This window comes from Hemiscyllium ocellatum, chromosome 35, assembly GCF_020745735.1.
Source record: "Hemiscyllium ocellatum isolate sHemOce1 chromosome 35, sHemOce1.pat.X.cur, whole genome shotgun sequence".
In the NCBI taxonomy this organism is placed as follows: domain Eukaryota; kingdom Metazoa; phylum Chordata; class Chondrichthyes; order Orectolobiformes; family Hemiscylliidae; genus Hemiscyllium; species Hemiscyllium ocellatum.
This window is the reverse complement of record NC_083435.1, coordinates 16056852-16071301: the sequence shown is the minus strand read 5'-3', so window position 1 is coordinate 16071301 and position 14450 is coordinate 16056852. Positions and strand designations below refer to the sequence as shown.

The following is a 14450-nucleotide window of genomic DNA, read 5'->3' as shown; positions in this document are numbered from 1 at the left end:
ACCAAGAACATTACACTGAATAAGAAACTTCAGATTGAATTGGACCTCTCTAAAACGTCATGGAGCAGCCATTGGGTTTACTGCTTGATCAATAGGATTACTGAAAATATTGGAACAGTCGCTTCGTGATTAGAACTGCTGCCTCACAGCACCAGGGAGCTGGGTTCAATTACAGCCTCAGGTAACTGTATGAAGTTTGTACATTCTCCCATGTCTGCATTGGCTTCCTCCCACAGTCCAAAGGTGTGCTGCTTTTGTCCATTGTCTCCAAGGAAGTGCAGGCTTGCTGGATTAGCCATGGGAAAGATGGAGTTAAAAGAATATGCGAAGGCGTTAGGTCCTGGTGGGATGCTTTTCAGAGGGTCAGTATGGAGTCGATGGCTGAATGGCCTACTTCCACATTGGAAGAATTATGTGATTCTAACAACCTCACTAGCTGCAAGCTGGCTTTTCACCCATTATGGAGGTTTATTAATATCTGCTTTGTTTCCTATTTGATTATGTTACACTTATACATATTTATCAGGTTCAACAGGTCTGCCAGCATCTGTGCAGAGAAATCGGAGTTAACATTTCAGAGTGAGTAACGCTTCCTCAGAACTGGTGGTAGCTAGGAAATGTCAGTTTTTATACAGAAGATATGGTGGGGGAGAAGGGGTGAAGAGGAAATCATAGGTGGAGATTGTTAATTTAAACAGTGAGATTAGCAGAGGGAGCCATGAGCACATTGTTTCCTGGAATAATAATATCATGAATCCAACCATGTATTTGGCTATTTTGAATCTGGTGATTGGGAGAGAGAAGAGCAGTTAGACAGACAAAGGAGTGGATAACAATCTGGCTAAGGGGGTGAATAGCTGTTAATGGAGCCTGTTAGTGGCTAACAATGGCTTCAAGAGAAGAACACTAATGAGATGTGGGGATTGTTCAAGGAGCAGCTACTGCGTGTCCTCGATAGGTATGTACCAGTCAGGCATGGTGTAAAGGGCCTTGTGAGGCAGCCGTGGTTTAGTAAGGAATTGGAGTCCCTTGTGAAAGGGAAGAAGGCGGCATATGTAAAGATGAGGCGTGAAGGTTCAGTAGGGGCGATTGAGAGTTATAAGGTAGCCAGGAAGGAGCTAAAGAGGGAGCTAAGAGAAGCGAGAAGGGGACATGAAAAGTCTTTAGCTGGTAGGATTAGGGAAAACCCAAAGGCTTTCTATAGGTATGTCAAGAATAAAAGGATGACTAGGGTAGGTATCGGTCCAGTCAAGGATAGTAGTGGGAAGTTGTGTGTGGAGGCGGAGGAGATTGGAGAGACATTAAATCAGTACTTTTCATCAGTATTCACTCAGGAACAGGACACTGTTGCTGATGTGAATATGGAATCACAAATAATTAGAATGGATGCCCTGGAAATATGCAGGGAAGAGGTTTTGGGAATATTGGAAAGGATGAATATAGATAAGTCTCCTGGGCCTGATGGCATTTACCCCAGGATCCTATGGGAAGCTAGGGAGGAGATAGCAGAGCCATTGGCCTGGATTTTTATGTCGTCATTGTCAACAGGAATAGTACCAGAGGACTGGAGGATAGCGAATGTGGTCCCATTGTTCAAGAAAGGGAGTAGGGATAGCCCTAGTAACTATAGGCCAGTGAGTCTGACTTCAGTGGTGGGCAAAGTCTTAGAAAGAATGGTAAGGGATAAGATTTATGAACATCTGGGTAGGAATAACGTGATCAGGGATAGCCAGCATGGTTTTGTGAAGGGCAGGTCGTGCCTCACAAACCTTATTGAGTTCTTTGAGAAGGTGACTAAGGAAGTGGATGAGGGTAAAGCAGTAGATGTTGTGTATATGGATTTTAGTAAGGTGTTCGATAAGCTTCCCCATGGTAGGCTAATGCTAAAACTTCGGAGGTATGGCATTGAGGATACATTAGAGGTTTGGATTAGGAATTGGCTGGCTGGAAGGAGACAGAGGGTAGTAGTTGATGGATTATGTTCATCTTGGAGCGCAGTTACTAGCGGTGTACCACAAGGATCTGTTTTGGGACCATTGCTTTTTGTTATCTTTATAAATGATCTAGAGGAAGGACTTGAAAGCTGGGTAAGCAAGTTTGCGGATGACACAAAAGTCGGTGGAGTTGTGGATAGTGAGGAAGGAAGTGGTAGGTTACAGCGGGATATAGATAAGTTGCAGAGCTGGGCGGAAATGTGGCAAATGGAATTCAATGTAGCTAAGTGCGAAGTCGTTCACTTTGGTAGGAATAACAAGATGATGGATTACTGGGCTAATGGTAGGCTACTTGGTAGTGTGGATGAGCAGAGGGATCTTGGTGTCCATGTACACAGATCTCTGAAAGTTGCCACCCAGGTAAATAGTGCTGTGAGGAAGGCATATGGTGTACTGGGCTTTATTGGCAGAGGAATTGAGTTCCGGAGTCCTGAGGTCATGTTGCAGTTGTATAAGACTCTGGTTAGGCCTCATCTGGAGTATTGTGTGCAGTTTTGGTCGCCATACTATAGGAAGGATGTGGAAGCTTTAGAACGAGTGCAGAGGAGGTTTACCAGGATGTTGCCTGGAATGGTAGGAAAATCTTATGAGGAAAGGCTGAGGCACTTGGGGCTGTTCTCATTGGAGAAGAGAAGGTTTAGGGGAGATCTGATAGAAGTGTATAAGATGATTAGGGGTTTAGATAGGGTAGATACTAAGAACCTTTTACCGCTAATGGAGTCAGGTGTTATTAGGGGACATAGCTTTAAATTAAGGGGTGGTAGGTATAGGACAGATGTTAGGGGTAGATTCTTCACACAGCGGGTTGTGAGTTCATGGAATGCCCTGCCCGTATCAGTGGTGAACTCTCCTTCTTTATGGTCATTTAAGCGGGCATTGGATAGGCATTTGGAAGTTATTGAGCTAGTATAGGTTAGGTAGGATTCGGTCGGCGCAACATCGAGGGCCGAAGGGCCTGTACTGCGCTGTATCCTTCTATGTTCTATGTTCTAATGGTTTGTATGTAATAGCAGACTCTGTGATAACAAAGCCCGGTGGTGTGAGAGCGCAGACCCCAAAGTTATTCAATTTGATATTGGGTCTGGAAGGTTGCGGGATCACCAAGTGAGGTGCTGTACTTCCAGCTTGCACTGAGCTGCATTGGAGCACTGCTGTAAGCCTGAGGCAGAGGTGTTGGCCAGGTTACAGGGATCTTTGGATGCTGCCTGACCTGCTGTGCTTTTCCAGCAACACATTTTTCAGCTCTGATCTCCAGCATCTGCAGTCCTCACTTTCTCCCATTGTTTTTACCAGGTTACAGGGAAGTCTATTAAGAAGCATCTCGAATTTTAGGGTCTTTTTTGGCAAACAGAATGCAAGTGTTCTGAAGTCGACCCTTCATATCCCCAATAGAGAGGAGGCTGCACTGTGAGCAGTGAATGCAGTAGAGTAGATTGTGAGAAATGCAGACAGGTGAAGGTGTGTTTGGGCCCTTGGATACTGAGGAGGGAGGAAGTAAATGGACAGATGTTACACCTTCAACAGTTGCAGGGGAAGGTGCTATAACATTGTGAGGGGGTATTTACTTCCAATACCCCCAAAGGGAATGGTTCCTGTGGGAGGGGAGGTATGTGGTGTCTGGTGGTGACATCTTGCTGGAAACGGTGGAAATGGCAGCTGATGATCCTCTGGAGAGGGATGCTGTTGGGATGGTAGGTAATGATCAGGGGAACCCTATCACTGTTGCAGAAGGGAAGAGAGGGGATGAGGGCTGAAGTGTGAGAGATGGGTTGGTCTCACTTGAGAGCCCAGAGGAAATCTCGATTGAGGAAAAAGGTGGACATTTCAGAGGATCTCTTGTCAAAGTTAACATCATCAGAACGAATACAGTGGAGATGGAATAACTAGGAGAATGGAATGGAGACTTTACAGGGAGCAGGGTGTGAGAATATAAAGTCCAGGTAATTGTGGGAGTCGTTGGGTTTATTGTGGATATTAGTGACCAATCTATCCCCAGAAATAGAAATAGAGATGTTGAGGAAGGGAAGTGCAGTTTCAGAAAGAGACCGGGTGAAAGTGAGAGTGAGGTTGAAGTTGGAAAGAAAATCAATCAACCTTTTCAATTCCGAATGGAAGAGGGAGGCAGCACCATGCTCAATGCCCTCAGATCCAATCCTGACTTTGTTATTAAACCTGCTGATCAGGGTGGTGCTATAATAGTCAGCAAACTGACCACTGCATTGCTGAAGCCGAGATACCTCTCAGATACCTCCTCCTGTTGGCTTCTCGTCTGTGACCCCATGATGGAACATCAGGCCATTGTGTGAACCATGGTCACCAACCTCATTTCATCTGGGGATCCGCCCCCAACTCCAAGTACCTCCAGCTCATTGTCCCCCAAACCCACAGAACTCGCTTCACCCTCCTCCACAAAATACACAAACAGGATTACCTGGGCAGACCCATTCTTTCTGCCTGCTCCTGCCTCACAGACCTCATCATTTCCTATCATGACGCAGTCTTGTCTGCCCTGTTCCAGTCTCTGCTCACTTACAAATACCAGTCCTGACAAATTATGCCCATTCCAAAACTTCCAGTTTATGACTCCAGCTGCCTCCGCTTTCCCGTGGATATGCAATCTCTCTTCCTGAATCATGGATTCTCCAGCACTGTTGTTGACAGGGCCTTCAACTGGGTCCAACCCATCTCTGGCATTTTAACTCTCACCCCTTCTCTTCCCTCCTGCAACACTGATGAGGTTCCCCTTATTTTTATCAACAATCCCACCAGCACCAACATCCAGACGATCATCAACTATAATATCTGCCACTACCAGACACATATTCTTCTCCCCTCCCTCGTCCACCTTCCACAGGGACTGTTCCCTCCAAGACGCCCTAGTCTATTCTTCCCTCACTCCCAACAGCCCCCCACAGACTCATGGCACCTACCCCTGAGACTGCTGAAAGTGGAACATCTTTCCATTTCCTCCCTCCCTTCTCAGTATTCAAGGGCCCAAACAGACCTCCAGGTGAAGCAATGCCTTATCTGCATGGAGAGTCATAGAGTCATAGGGATGTAGAACATGGAAACAAACCCTCCTGTCCAACCCGTCCATACCGACCAGATATCCCAACCCAATCTAGTCCCACCTGCCAGCACCCGGCCCATATCCCTCCAAACCCTTCCTATTCATATACTCATTCAAATGCCTCTTAAATGTTGCAGTTGTACCAGACTCCACCACTTCCTCTAGCAGCTCATTCCATACACATACCACCCTCTGCGTGAAAATGTTGTCGCTTAGGTCTCTTTTATATCTTTCCCCTCTCACTCTAAACCTATCCCGTCTAGTGCTGGATTCCCCGACCCCAAGGAAAAGACTTTACTGATTTATCCTATCTACATCCCTCGTAATTTTGTAAAACTCAATAAAGTCAACCCTCAACCTCCGACATTCCAGGGAAAACAGCCCCAGCCTGTTCGGTCCCTCCCTATAGCTCAAATCCTCCAACCCTGGCAACTTCCTTGTAAATCTTTTCTGAACTCTTTCAAGTTTCACGATAGGAAGGAGGCCAGAACAGCATGCAATATTCCAACAGTAGCCTAACCGATGTTCTATACAGCTGCGACATGACCTCTCAACTCGTGTACTCAGTACTCTGACCAAGAAAGGAAAGCATACCAAACGCCTTTTTCACGATCCTATCTACCTGCGACTCCATTTTCAAGGAGCTATGAACATGCATCTCAAGGTCTCTTTGTTCAGCAACACTCCCTAAGACCTGACCATTTAGTGTATAAGTCCTGCTAAGATTTGCTTTCCCAAAATGCAGCACTTCGCATTTATATGAATTAAACTCCATTTGCTTCTTCTCAGCCCATTGGCCCATCAGGTACACATTCTTTTGTAATCTGAGATAATCCTCTTCGCTGTCCACTACATCTCCAATTTTGGTGTAATCTGCAAACTTACTAACTGCTCGCATCCAAATCATTTATGTAAATAACAAAAAAATAGAGGACCCAGCACCTTGAGGCACTCCACTGGTCACAGGCCTCCAGTCTGAAAAACAACCCTCCACCACCACCCTCTGTCTTCTACCTTTGAGACAGTTCTGTATCCAAATGGCTAGTTCTCCATGTATTCCATGAGATCTAACCTTGCTAATCAGTCTCCCATGGGGAACCTTGTCGAACGCATGACTGAAGTCCGATGAGATCACATCTACTACTCTGCCCTCATCAATCCTCTTTGTTACTTCTTTAAAAAACTCAAACACTTCACTCAATCTAATCTACTGCATTCACTGCTCATAATGTGGTCTCCTCGACATCGGGGAAATAAAGTATTGACTGGGTGACAGCTTTGCTCTACACTTGCATTCTGTCTATAAAAAAGGCCCTGAGCTTCCAGTTGCCTGCTCCTTTAACACATCACAGATGCTGCCAGATGTGCTGAACTTTTCCAGCAAATTCTGTTTTTGTCTCTTATTTACAGCATCCACAGTTCTTTTAATTGATATTTATCTGCTGCGGTTTTCATCATTGATCATTTCAGTAAGACCATCCTACATCTTCAATTATAAAATGTAGTCTCTCAGTGTTTGCAACTCCTTCTCTTCACTAAATTATCTAAATTCCACCTTCCCCACTTGACCATCCTCTCCGCTCATTCTGACACTGGCAATTTCCAACTTCCACCTCACCCTCACCTCCACCGAGTCGATCATTGATTCCTCCTTTTTCCTTCCTTGACATGACTGTTTCCATTTCTGGGGACAGACTGAACAATAATATCCACGATAAACCCGACTCCCCTACCTACCTAAAGTATACATCATTGCATCCTGCTTCCTGTAAACGCTCTTATTCCATTCTCCCAGTTCCTCCGTCTCCATTCTCATCGCTCCGAGAAGGCAAACTTTGACAAGGGAGCCTCGGAAATGCCCCCATCCTTCCTCAACTTAAGATTCCTCAGCAATGTTGTTGAGAGTGCCCTCAATCGGATCTGACCCACCTCCCACACTTCAGCCCAGCCCCCCCTCTTTTCTGTCACAACAGTGATAGCATTCTCCTCGTCCTAACCTAGCATCCCACCAGCATCCACAATCAGAAGAGCATCAGACAGCATTTCTGCCACCTGCAAATAAGATGTCACCACCAGGCACATAATTCCCTCTGGTCCCTTGTCAGCCTTTCACAGGGACCGTTCCCTTCCAATCACCCGAGTGCACTCTTCCTTCACTCCCAACACCCACTCACTGCCCCACAGCAACATCCTCAGCAACTGTCAATGGTGCAACACCTTCCCATTTACCTCCTCCCTCCTCAGTATCCAGGGTCCAACACACCCACAATGTGAGTAGCACTTTCACAATCTAGTGTCCTTCATTCACTGCTCATAATGTGGTCTCCTCTGTATTGGGTAAACAAGGTATCTGTGTTCTGCCTGAAAAAAAGGACCCTGAGCTTCCAGCTGCCTACCACTTTAACACACCTTCCTGTTCTCTGGGCAACATCTTTGTCTCAGACTTGCTGCAGAGCTCCACCGAAGCTCAGTGCAGGCTGGAATAACAACACCTCATTTTCCATATCCGTACTCTGCAATTCCTTGGACTCAATATCAAGTCCAATAATTCTAGGTCCAGAGCTCTACCATGAACTAGACCACTACCCCACATATCACTGCCATTACACTCTGCCTATTATTAGGCACTAACAGTCTCCATCACCAGGTATTCACTCTCCTAACCGAATCATTATCTACTCTTTTGTCTTTCTAACTGTTCTTCTCTCTCTTTGGGGTCAATCCCAACCTACTATTTCCTCCTTACCTCCTCCCCTTTGTACCTTCTGCATATAAACTGACTTTTCCCAGCTACTATCAGTTTTGAGGAAAGATCACTCAATCTGAAAGATTAACTCTGATTTCTCTCCGCAGACCTGCTGAGTTTTTCAAGCAATTTCTGTTTTTGTTTCTCTCACATCCCCCATGAGATTTGTGTCTTTTAACACTGGCTCTTTAATGTCTACATGCCTTCCTGATATTAGGATAAAAACTGTTCCTCCAATGTCACTCCAGATGCAGCCAGCCCAGTCTCCTCTCGAAATCCTGTCTCCATGCTCGATTCCTCTGGTTAGACAGAACCCTTCACTGCTCTGACACACAGAGCTGATGGCTTCAGACACTTACCCAAATGGACCCACAGAAAGTACAATGTTTCCAGGGAGAGTCTCCCAGAATTAACAACTAGTGATGTGAAGATGTAAACTGGGGCCTTAGAGACCCTGCACAACTGGATCTATCATTAGGAAAATGAATACACATGTTTACCTGGGTGAATGGTGTGTATCATTTCTCTCCAGACAGTGTACTGTAAAGGGCCGGTGAACAGTCCGAGAGACAGAGAGCCATCAGCAGCTGAGAGTGTCTTCTCCTCATGACTAATTCTGTAAATATTAAACAGATGACACGATAACCTCTGCTTTCTTCAAACATTTATGAAAACATTTAAATATTCAAGCTTTCACCATTTTTCATGTTTGAGTCCCTGGGTAAGAAGGTGAAATGTTCCTCTTATTTTTGTAACTGATCTAACAAGAATTTGACAATGCACGGGCAAGGATTGGAAATGCCCAGGTCCAGAGAAAGGCCCATGTCCTGACAACAGAATAGTAACTGAGATATCACACACCATGGAGATGATATACATTTCCCCATCCCCTTGCTGTATTCTAAACAGAGCTTGTGGAACAGAGGCAAAAAACCTGAAACATCTAAAAGCCCCATGTCCATCTGTGTAATACATGTTTCCCACAACACTCAGAGAGTCCTACTCCTCCGGCCTTCTGACCATCTCTGATTTTAGTCTCTCCCCCCATTGGAGGTTGGACCTTCAGCCGCTGAGATCCTCAGCTCTGGAATTTCATTTCCCCCCAAGACTCTCCATCTCTATAATCCTCTTTCCTCCTTTAAGATCCACTAAAACCCACAGCAATCATCTGGATTAATAGCTCAGTGACACTTTTCTACACTTTCCAACTCTCCTGTAAAATACCTCAGAACATTAGATTGTACTAATTAATGATCATTTTTATTTTTGCATTTATTGTACCTTTTATACAGGCTACGGTGAGAGTTAGTATTGTAAAAGGTGAAACAAAAATGATTCGCCCTTTAAACTCTGTCTCAAGTTGGTCAGGAGCCATGCAGGGACAGGGATGGCCATTCGCTGGACACATGGGCCGTGTGTCTCTCACAGGGTCAGGGGGAAGGTCACATTCAGGCAAACAGCCCAAATCAGGGCAGTGATCACTTCCAGCCTGAAAACCAGGCTGTATTTACAGGCATCTTGACATTGTTTACAATATTGTAGAACAGTTTTATAAAATCTAATACTGTTTAAAACCTGTAACAATCTTCTTCTTATAAAAACAATCGTGTGTGAATCATTACCGGAGTTACTGTTATCTGATGAATTGCCCTTTGAAGCGGTGACAATAACCAGGAAATAACCCCATAATAACCCATCCCTGAGTTACTGAGCAAACTGGGCAGAGTGTCAGTAAAGAGCATGTCCTACCTTCTCTTCCGACAAGCTGCCTCCTGAAAGAAATGAATCACAAACAGTGAGGATGGCAGTAACAGATTTCAGGAGGAGACAGACAGGCTGCTGAAATGAGCAAACACAACACGGAAGTGTAAAGTGATACATTTTGGGAGGAAGGTTGAGGAGAGGGTAAAATAAACTGGAATTAGCCATCAGTCCCGCTCACAGACACAGTGAATCTCACACTCCCATTATACCAGACACACCCACACAGTCTCCACATGGAACTGGAACTGGATTACAATGGGAGTTCCAGGAGATCATTAAACTTGGAGAACATGGAGATAATAACAAAATAAATAAAAACACCCAACCCATTCTCGGGAGAATGTCGGCGTTCCCGAGAATCTGCAGAGAGTGTGGCAGCGGCTACAAAACAAAAAAAAATACTGGAGAATTTCAGCAGGTTTGGAAGAATCTGTGGAAAGAAATCAGAGTGAACGTTTCGGGACATTGACCCTTCTTCAGTTCCTACAGCAGAAAGCCAGTGTACTTCCATATAAACCTGTTGGACTATAACCTGGTGTGGTGTGATTTTTAACTTTGAACAGCAGAACCGTCCGGACAGTCACAAGGTCAGTTCACTTTGTTACACGACATTCCATATTATTTTTACAGTTGTCATCATCATGTCCGAAATCTGTCTGAAATAAACTGCAATATCTTCCCTCACCTTCAGAAATATCAACTCATCTTTCTGCTCTATCTGACTCTGCAACTGTGAGAGTTCCTCCTCAATGGAATTTAAAGTCTCCTGAATCTCTCGAAGGTTTTTCTCCATGGGTTCTACAATCCTCTCCTCTTTTTCCCTGAGATCTCTGAGTAAACGCTGCTCTTTCTCAGTGAGTATCTGGTGCATTTTAGTGAACTCGGATGTGATGTGGGTCTGCAGACTGCTCGCCTGTTCCTACCAAATGAAATGTGAAACCTCATTAATGTCCCGCGGTAAAGGGAACAAAACTAACCGAGATCCCAGAGAATCAGCACAGGGAGACCTCACCCTCACTTCGGAAATCTTCCGTTTCTGGGTCAGTTCAGCTTGGAGAACCACCGATTTCTTCTCTGTGAGAGAATCGAAGGAAGATTTCAGCTTATCCTAGAATTGCAAAATAAAATTACATTCTTAAAGTGTTCGCCCCTGAAAATGTGCTAATTCCTTATTAAAAATATTTCAGAAGAACACTAACACTGCAGGAGAGCAATTGTCAGCGATACAATTCCTGTTTCTGGTCTCTGACGGAGGTGTCTGAGTCCGGACGTGTCTAATAGATGGTCTGAACAGATTGCTTAGACATATCGATTACAAAATACAATGTTTACCTTGTAGATTTCAACAGCCTCATTGATCGGCAGGAAGCGGTGCTCTCTGTGTTCCCGCGAATCTCTACAAATCAGACAGATCAATTTCTTGTCAGTTTCACAAAACAGCTCCAGTTCTCTCTGATGTACCTCACAGTGAGGTTTACTTTCCTTCTCTGTCGGATCCAGCTTTAATTTTCGAGCTTTCTCCGCCAGATTCGCTAAGGCCCGATTTACCCTGAGGTTTCTTTCCGGAAACTCCTCTTTACATTCCGTGCAGGAGTTTATCTCCTTCTTTTCCCAACTCTGGGTGATACAGGAGCGGCAGAAGTTGTGTCCACATTCCAGTGTAACCGGCTCGGTGAAGAAATCCAGACAAATGGGACAAATTGCCTCCTCGGTCCAACTCTCTCCCTGCTGCCTGGAAGCCATGTTCACCCTCAGCATTTCCTGATTCAAACCGCTTTCAGTTTCAATGTGACTGCGCTGGTAAATACATCCATTTCAACGTTTCCCCGAGGAATTTCACTGCAATACTCTTAGACTGATGACAGGAAATCGGAACGGGTTTCGGCTATTCAGCCCCCACCATTCAACATGATTTTCTCTGATCGATTACTCCAGTACCTTTCACCCTCCCCATTCAAATAACCCTGAATGCCGTTGGTAATCAGAAATCTGTAACCTCCATCCTGAAACATGCTGAAAGAGTGATCTCTCACGCCTCTCTGCTGTAGAGAATCAGAAAGCTTCACAGACATCCAAGGGAATTCAAAATTCTCCTCATCTCAGACGGTAGTGAGAGCCGCCTTATGTTTAAATTGTGCCCTGGTTCAGGAATCTCCAGCCCGGGCGGCACTGTCTACCTTCTGGATTAATGGTGCTGGAAGAGCACAGCAGTTCAGGCACCATCCATCGATCAGCGAAATCGACGTTTCGGGCAAAAGCCCTTCATCAGGAATAAAGGCAGTGAGCCTGAAGCGTGGAGAGATAAACTAGAGGAAGGTGGGGGTGGGGAGGGGATGAAGGTGATAGGTCAGGGAGGAGAGGGTGGAGTGGATAGGTGGAAAAGGAGACAGGCAGGTAGGACAAGTCCAGACAAGTCATGGGGACAGTGCTGAGCTGTCAAGAACTAGGAAGTTAAGAACTAGGATGAGGTGGGGGAAGGGGAAATGAGGAAACCTCCTGATGAAGGGCTCTGGACCGAAACGTCGAATTTCCTGTTCCTTGGATGCTGCCTGACCTGCTGTGCTTTAACCAGCAACACATTTTCAGAAATGAGGAAACTGTTGAAGTCCACATCGATGCCCTGGGGTTGAAGTGTTCCGAGGTGGAAGATGAGGCGTTCTTCCTCCAGGCGTCTGGTGGTGAGGGAGCGGCGGTGAAGGAGGCCCAGGACCTCCATGTCCTCGGCAGTTTGTGAGGGGGAGTTGAAATGTTGGGCCACGGGGCGGTGTGGTTGATTGGTGCGGGTGTCCCAGACATGTTCCCTAAAGCGCTCTGCTATGAGGTGCCCAGTCTCCCCAATGTAGAGGGAACCGCAACGGGAGCAACAGATACAATAAATGATATTGGTGGATGTGCAGGTAAAACTTTGATGGATGTGGAAGGCTCCTTTAGAGCCTTGGATAGAGGTGAGGGAGGAGGTGTGGGCACAGGTTTTACAGTCCCTGCGGTGGCAGGGGAAAGTGCCAGGATGGGAGGGTGGGTTGTAGGGGGGCATGGACCTGACCAGGTAGTCACGGAGGGAACGGTCTTTGCGGAAGGCGGAAAGGGGTGGGGAGGGAAATATATCCCGGGTGGTGGGATCATTTTGGAAGTGGCAGAAATGTCAGCGGATGATTTGGTTTATGCGAAGGTTGGTAGGGTGGAAGGTGAGCACCGGGGCATTCTGTCCTTGTTACAGTTGGAGGGGTGGGGTCTGAGGGCGGAGGTGTGGGATGTGGACAAGATGTAATCCAGGTAGCTAAAGGAGTTGGTGGGTTTGTAAAAAATGCCATGGTGTCAAGTCGGTCATCATTAATGGGGTTGGAGAGGCCCAGGAAGGGGAAGGAGGTGTCAGAGATGGTCCAGGTAAATTTACCTAGATTATACCTCTTCCCATCCTACCTCTTGCAAAAATGCCATCCCATATTCCCAATTCCTCCGCCTCCGCCGAATCTGCTCCCAGGAGGACCAGTTCCACCATAGAACACACCAGATGGCCTCCTTCTTTAGAGACTGCAATTTCCCTTCCCACGTGGTTAAAGATGCCCTCCAACGCATCTCATCCACATCCCGCACCTCCGCCCTCAGACCCCATCCCTCCGACCGTAACAAGGACAGAATGCCCCTGGTTCTCACCTTCCACCCTTCAGATCTTTGCATAAACTAAATCATCCACTGACATTTCTGCCACCTCCAAAAAGACCCCACCACCAGGGATATATTTCCCTCCCCTTTCTGCCTTCCACAAAGACCATTCTTTCTGTGACTACCTGGTCAGGTCCATGCCCACTGACAACCCACCCTTCCATCCTGGCACTTTCCCCTGCCACCGCAGGAACCGTAAACCTGTGCCCACATCTCCTCCCTCACCTCTATCCAAGGCCCTAAAGGAGCCTTCCACATCCATCAAAGTTTTATCTGCACATCCACTAAAATCATTTTTTGTATCCGTTGCTCCCGATGCGGTCTCCTCTACATTGGGGAGACTGGGCGCCTCCGAGCCGAGCGCTTTAGGGAACATCTCTGAGACACCTGCACCAATCAACCTCACCGCCCCGTGGCCCAACATTTCAACTTCCCCTCCCACTCTGCTGAGGACATGGAGGTCCTGGGCCTCCTTCACCGCCGCTCCCTCACCACCAGACGCCTGGAGGAAGAACACCTCATCTTCTGCCTTGGAACACTTCAGCCCCAGTGCATTAATGTGGACTTCAACAGTTTCCTCATTTCCCCTTCCCCCACCTCATCCTAGTTCCAACTTCCAGCTCAGCACAGTCCCCGTGACTTGTCCGGACTTGTCCGATCTGCCTAGCTCCTTTTCCACCGATCCACTCCACCCTCTCCTCCCTGATCTATCACCTTCATCCCCTCTGCCACTCACCCATTGTACTCTATGCTACTTTCCCCCACCCCCACCCTCCTCCAGCTTATTTCTCCACGCTTCAGGCTCACTGCCTTTATTCCTGATGAAGGGCTTTTGCCCGAACATCGATTTTGCTGCACTTTGGATGCTGCCTGAACTGCCGTGCTCTTCCAGCACCACTAATCCAGAATCTGGTTTCCAGCATCTGCAGTCATTGTTTTTACCTCGGCACTGTCCACCTCTTTCAGCATTTTGTAAATTTCAGCATAATCACCTCTCATTCTTCAAAACTCTGGGGAATATAGGCCCGTTTGCCTAGTTTCTCATCATTAGACACCGTCCCGCCATCCCGGGAATAAGTCTGGTGACCCTTCGCTGGTGTCCCTGGATGGCAATGCTATTGTTCCTCCGATATGGAGACCAAATGTACACACAGTCCTGCAGATGCAGGCTAACTGAGTTCCTATCCAACTGAAGCAAGTCGTTCCTGCTCCT

The 14450-nt window shown here is 46.5% G+C and overlaps 1 protein-coding gene across 1 annotated transcript in view; it reads right to left on the bottom strand.

Moving 5' to 3' along the window:
• LOC132832907 (nuclear factor 7, ovary-like) overlaps nt 1-11854 on the bottom strand; it is a 30600-nt gene extending 18746 nt beyond the window's left edge. Inside the window, exons 1-4 of the mRNA XM_060851143.1 lie at nt 10907-11854; nt 10587-10682; nt 9560-9582; nt 8311-8426 (exon numbers count right to left, since the gene is read on the bottom strand). Coding sequence (XP_060707126.1) covers nt 8311-8426; nt 9560-9582; nt 10587-10682; nt 10907-11332 — 661 coding nt within the window. The 5' untranslated portion in view covers nt 11333-11854. The remainder of the gene's footprint in view (nt 1-8310; nt 8427-9559; nt 9583-10586; nt 10683-10906) is intronic.
• Nucleotides 11855-14450: the final 2596 nt, after the last annotated feature.